The 6,284-nt window shown below is 52.5% G+C and overlaps 1 protein-coding gene across 1 annotated transcript in view; it reads left to right on the top strand.

Moving 5' to 3' along the window:
- Positions 1-230: 230 nt before the first annotated feature.
- Positions 231-6,284, top strand: part of ATXN2L (ataxin 2 like) — an 11,737-nt gene continuing 5,683 nt past the window's right edge. The window contains exons 1-9 of the mRNA XM_081818867.1: positions 231-1,045; positions 2,547-2,583; positions 2,771-2,827; positions 2,915-2,986; positions 3,337-3,487; positions 4,095-4,219; positions 5,060-5,151; positions 5,569-5,769; positions 6,139-6,172. Of these exons, the coding sequence (XP_081674993.1) occupies positions 747-1,045; positions 2,547-2,583; positions 2,771-2,827; positions 2,915-2,986; positions 3,337-3,487; positions 4,095-4,219; positions 5,060-5,151; positions 5,569-5,769; positions 6,139-6,172 (1,068 nt within the window). The 5' untranslated portion in view covers positions 231-746. The remainder of the gene's footprint in view (positions 1,046-2,546; positions 2,584-2,770; positions 2,828-2,914; positions 2,987-3,336; positions 3,488-4,094; positions 4,220-5,059; positions 5,152-5,568; positions 5,770-6,138; positions 6,173-6,284) is intronic.

Raw genomic sequence — 6,284 nt, forward strand, 5'->3', positions numbered from 1 at the left:
CCGCTCACCTAAGAGGGGCAGTCGCGTGTTTGGACCCCGGATTTCTTTGCACTTAGACTCCGCCCACGGGCCCCCAAATGGCGGAAGAACTGCACGCTACGTCGTGACATCTCACACAACTGCGGAGGTATCCCGACGCTACGTCACCGGCGTAGGCGGGGCGGCCGGTTCTTCCTTCCTCACGGCTACTTCGGCTCCTCCCCCAGCGCTTCACACGCTCATTGTGAAGCGACAGCGGCAGCCAACCTCTAGGGCTGTTTGAGACCTAGAGACCCTAAATCTTTGGCGCGCGTAAGCGCCCACGCCGCTCCTTCTCCACTCCCAGGGCTAGGGGCGCGAGATTCGCCTCTTTTTATTCTCTCCTCTCCTGCCCGGAGCCAACCGCCCCGGTGCGCGCGGACATCTCGCGCCGCCGCTCCCTCCTCCCTGCCCCTCCCCCTTCGGGAGCTCCCGCCCGCGCGCTCCTCCTCCTCCCCTTTCCCCGGCGACGCGCACGCGCGCCAGGCCGGCTCGCGCCCTCTCGCTTTCCTCCGGCCCGCGAGACCCCCTCCCCTTCCGCCTCGCGGCGCTTCCTCGCGCCGCGGTCTTCTCTATCCACCCCCGACATCGCGGGGCTCCCCCCGCCCGCCAACGGCGGGTCCCCGGCTTCCCAGGCCCCCTCGCTTCCCGTGCTCTCCAGCGGGGGCCTAGCCCCGGCCTCCTCTCTCCCTCCCTTCCCCCTAATTCCCCTTCCGGACGCTGCCATCATGTTGAAGCCTCAGCCGCCACAACAGACCTCCCAGCCCCAGCAGCCGCCCCCCACGCAACAGGCCGTGGCCCGCCGGCCTCCCGGGGGCACCAGCCCTCCCAACGGCGGCCTCCCGGGGCCCCTGGCCTCCACCTCGGCTCCCGCAGGGCCTCCCGCGGCCGCTTCTCCCTGCCTGGGGCCTGCAGCCGCCGCCGGGAGCGGGCTCCGCCGGGGAGCCGAGGGCATCTTGGCGCCGCAGCCGCCGCCGCCGCAGCAACACCAGGAGAGGCCAGGGGCGACGGCTATCGGCAGCGCCAGGTGAGGAGGGGTGGGTTTCCGGACGCTGGAGCCGAGGCTGCGAGGCGGCGGCGGCTCGGCTCCGGCCCAGCGGCCGGGACCTGAGGACACCGCGCGAGCCGGGTACCTAGCCCGGCCACCTTTGCGGGGCGCCGGGGGCAGTGGGGAACTCCCGTGAGGCTGGGGTGGGCCCCCTCAGGTCCTAACAGGTCAGAGGGAAAGGGTCCCCGGGCGGCCACCGAGACATTTGGGGGTCGTGCTCAGTTCTCAGAGCCTAGTTGGGCCTCGGGGCTCGGGCCTTAAGGGCAGGCGGGGCGCATCCCACCAGCGCCGTCAGAACGAGGAGTTGGGGGGGTGAAGAGGTGATCAGGGTCCCCGGCTCCATTACCACGAAGGGTCTCGCGGTCCCCGGCTTCAGCCAATGGGGAGTCAGCTGCGGGAAGGGGTCCCCGGCCGTAGCCAATGGAGGGGGGCGCGCGGCCCACAGTTTGGCCAATGGGGAGGGAGGGACTTGGGAGCGGGTTGCTACCTCCCCTTTCCCGGTCTGGCCAGTAGGAGGGGAGCGGGGTGGGCGGGGGGACGGAAGGAGGGACAACTGGGAGGTCTGCGGGCAGGGAACCTTCAGCGTGCGCGCGCTCTTCCCGTACGTGCGCGCGGATGCTCTGTCTTATGACCCGGGCATTCGTGAGGCGCGGGTAACCTATAGGGCAGGGTTTGGGAGTGTGCGTGGAGGGGTTCGCCTGGCGTTCGTGGATGAGTGGTGGACACCCCACTCGGTTTCTCCTGTGTGTGGCTTAATGGAATTGAGAGTGGCGGTACACGCAGGCGCAGTGGGTTCAGGTCGCGGGAGGGGGGAATTTTGGAGGCCCGTGGGCTTTACTGCGCAGGCGCAGACCGGGCGAGGCCTCCCGGTGGATGGCTTTTGCGGCTGCGCTGTCCCCCATCCCCGCCAACGGCCCCCTCATCGCCCTCCTCAACCGACGGTTACATCAGCCAGCGAGGAGCAGGGTTACCGGGCGATCGGTGACCCCTCCTCGAGAGGGTGGGTTGTAAAGGGAATACCCTCCTCCCAGAGTTTGGGGCGTAAGGCTGGTGAAAATGATTGTCTTTTCTGTTTGAGAGGTAATGTGCCTGAGCTAGGTGGTTCCGAATCTGCATTCCCTGAGCTTTCGCCTTTATGTTTAGGGTGGATTGTTGGTTAACGACTGCTGTAGCATTGCTTTCTTGGAATCATGGGGCCCTGGGCCCTTGGAGAAAGTGAGAAGGTTGTGTTGAATTGACAGCCATTGTCGACTGAGGTCTGTTTTAGTGGCATTTGGTAGAAATGTGTTTACTGGCTTTTACTGTCTATGCCTTTTTTTTCTCTGTATGGTGAGAGTTGGAAAATCTTGTTGATAATTGGTTTGTAGTCTAAATCGGCATCTTCACAGCATATGTGGTTTTAGGATACCAAGTTCTTTGAAATTAATTAAGAGGAATTGAATGTGTTTAAGTAACTAGTTTCTTGTTTCCTTTCTCATAGGGGACAAAGCACAGGAAAGGGACCCCCACAGTCACCGGTGAGTGCCACTCCCCACCCTTAAAGTACAGAGGTACATATGGGCATATAGGACAGATCGTGTGCACAAATAGTTGGGCTCAGAAGAGTAGGGGCCCAGCACATACAAAGTGGGTGAGTGGAGTGTGGGTATTCAGAAGGAAAGTGAGATGTTGACTGGCTATTTATTTCTTCTGTGTTATTGGTAGGTGTTCGAAGGTGTCTACAACAATTCCAGAATGCTGCATTTTCTTACAGCTGTTGTGGTAAGTGGGTACCTAATCTCTAGGTTGTTTGAGGAATGTAATGCACCAGTTTGCTGGAGACACTCTTCTTTTTCCCTACTCTTCCAGGGCTCCACTTGTGATGTAAAGGTGAAGAATGGTACCACCTATGAAGGTATCTTCAAGACTCTGAGCTCAAAGGTTAGTGTACTCAAATTAGCTGATTTTTTGCATTTCATGAAGGAGGAGGGGAATGAAATAGGCTCATTGGAGATGTGAGTTGAACGGTGTTGAACAACATTGTGTTACTCATTTCTGTAGGCCTGTGCCGGAGTAGTGCTGGAAGCAATAAGAAATGAGGGTCGGAAATTGGAGGGCTGGGTACTTTAATGTTAATGTTAAAATACTTAGTCTTGGGCTGATACTGAGAAGACTGTGTGACAGTGTGGTGTTGGGATGAGGTTAGAAAGAGTAAAAGAAAAATAGTCCTATTTTTACCATCACATTTCTTGATACTGATCCTTTACTGTTTGGAAATGGGACTTTTATAGTTTGAACTAGCGGTAGATGCTGTACACCGGAAAGCATCTGAGCCAGCAGGTGGCCCTCGTCGGGAAGACATTGTGGACACCATGGTGTTTAAGCCAAGCGATGTCATGCTTGTCCACTTCCGAAATGTTGACTTCAATTATGCTACTAAAGGTATCGTGTTGGGTTTTTATGTCAGACTAGAGAGCAGAGAGCAGTTACATAATGACTTGAATTTTTTTCTTCCCCCTTTACCATCTTTTTTTCTGAGGAGGAGGGCCAGGATTTTTTTCTTTTTTTTTTTTCCTTTTTTTTAAAGATTTTATTTATTTGAGAGAGAGCGAGAGCATGAGAGAGATCATGAGCAAGGAGCAGGGGTAGAGGGAGAGGCAGACTCCCCGCTGAGCAGGGAGCCCGATGCAGGACTTGATCCCAGGACTCTGGGATCATGACCTGAGCCAAAGGCAGACACTTAACCGACTGAGCCACCCAAGCACCCTAGGTTTTTCTTCTTGAGAATATGTCTTGATGTCTAAGATACAGTGGGATGACTTCCAGCCTGTGTTGTGGTCCTTCGTGTTTCCCTTGCTTTGCTTTCAAGTCCTTGCTCCTCTTGAACTCTTGAGATGAGGCTTGTTGTGCTGCTCCACCCACACCCTCCCCTTCCTCTAACCCTGACACACACTTTTCTTTGCTTCCCGACTACTTATTGGGGGTGGGGGTGTTGGAAGAGGCTGTGGAATAATCCCCTGACTCCTGATCTTCGACTCTGCCCCCACAGACAAATTCACTGATTCAGCCATTGCCATGAACTCAAAAGTGAATGGGGAGCACAAAGAGAAGGTGCTTCAGCGCTGGGAAGGGGGCGACAGCAACAGCGATGACTATGACCTCGAGTCTGACATGGTACAGCCCCCCTTCCCTGAGAGCTGGGCGCTCTGCTGCCTGAGCGCAGGTTGTTGACTCTGATGTCACTCTTAGAACCAAGAGTTGCTGGGCCGGGCGGGGAGGGGGAGTCTTTTCTATTGCCGGTTGATGGCTGTCAGATTCCAAATGAAAAGCTAAAGAAAATAACAAAAATACCTGTTCTCCCACCATCTGTGATTGACCGCTATTGACATTTGATTTAAGATTTTTTTTCCTTTAATTTAACAAAGCATAGACAAGATTGTAGATTGTGTAGTCTACAATGTCCTTCCAAAAGCAAGGACTTTGACTCATTTAAGATTTCTCATGAGTTAATGTATTATTATGCTATGTTTAGCTTGCATAAGAATTTATTTTCCCTGCTTATTTTGAATTTTTTTTTAATATTGGTATATAGATCCAGTTACTGCTTTCAACTGTTTTGTCTAGTTTGCTTGTATATGTACGTGTGTATATACACACAACAAAACGTATTTATATTTTTCCTTACTGATTGGTATTTGTTGCCATTATTTTGCTGTTAAAAATAGTGCCTTACTGGACTTTAAGAGTATGTGTACCCATGTAATATATACCAAATTTTTCTAGGACATAAACCTGAAAATGGATTCGTTGGGTCTTAAGACTTTGGTTTTACTAGCTGTTGCCAGTCTGTGCCACAATTGGTGGTACTAGTTGGTAATTCTGCCAGCCTTGTTCTTACTTTTCCACTCTCGGTTTGGTCAGATTTGTGTGTTTTTCGCCCTGGTGGAGGAGAATGACCGGTCATTGTTGCTTTCTTTGCTGGGTTTTAAAACATTCTCCTTCCTCCCTCCTTAGTCCAATGGATGGGACCCCAACGAAATGTTCAAGTTCAACGAGGAGAACTATGGTGTAAAGACCACCTATGACAGCAGTCTTTCTTCTTACACGTGAGTGTCTTGGTACTTCCCAGATGGTGCAGTTTGAGGCATGGGGTCCTGGCATTTGTTCATGCTTTTCTGGGTGTCCAGGTTGCCCTCTCCCCACTTTTGGTCTGCCTTGTGTCATTGTCCCCTCAAAATACCAGGCCATCTCATGGGTAGAATTAGCTGCTTTCTTGTCCACTCACCGATACTTTTCCTCTAGAATTTAAAACATACTTACATATGTGTGTAAGTACTCCGGTTCAGAGATTGGCCTTGTTTCCCCACGTGGGATCTAGTAGATGCCCATTAAATATGTGCTGAGTTGTTGAAGGGGTTAAACATCTGCATACCCGAGCTACTGATAGGACTCATAGAAATGTTTTTCCTTTTTCTTCTCTTGTCCCCTGCCACCGGGATGGTGATCTGTGGTGGTCCTCTCAGGGTGCCCTTGGAGAAGGACAACTCAGAAGAGTTTCGTCAGCGGGAGCTGCGGGCAGCCCAATTAGCTCGAGAGATTGAATCGAGCCCCCAGTACCGCCTGCGGATCGCCATGGAGAACGATGATGGGCGCACCGAGGAGGAGAAGCACAGTGCGGTCCAGCGGCAGGGTTCAGGACGGGAGAGCCCCAGCTTGGCATCTAGGTGATTGCTGGGGGCGGCCTGCTCTGTTTGGGGCTCTGTACGGGCCCTGGCTTAGGCCAAGAGCTTTTGTACACTCCTGTTTAAAGCTTCATGCCCATGTAAGATGTAGGTTAGTACATAGTTGTTCCTAATTTTCAGGTTTAAGAAGTGAGGCCTAGATCAGATAAGTAGTTTGTCCAAGGTAACAAAGCTAAAACTTACAGATTTAGAAAAAATTTTTTCTGAGTTTTGATGCTTTTTTTTTCTCCGTATATTTATCCATATGTATATTTTAACTTTCCCCTTTATGAAAACAAAAAGTGTATGTGATGTTTAGTAATTTGTAAAAACTGTACCTTGAACTACAGTGTGATATTCCCTTTCTAATAGGTCAGGAGTGGTAGAATTGTGGAGCTTTGGCCAGGTTGGTCAGGTCAGGGTTGACACAAAAGGTCATAAGCCTATAGCTACAGAACATTTAACCAGAACAGATCTTCAAGTAGGGGTAGTGCAAAAAGCTGGAACGTGTGTGTGTG

The sequence above is a fragment of the Leptonychotes weddellii genome, chromosome 5, assembly GCF_054177405.1.
Source record: "Leptonychotes weddellii isolate Sample4059 chromosome 5, ASM5417740v2, whole genome shotgun sequence".
NCBI classification, from domain to species: domain Eukaryota; kingdom Metazoa; phylum Chordata; class Mammalia; order Carnivora; family Phocidae; genus Leptonychotes; species Leptonychotes weddellii.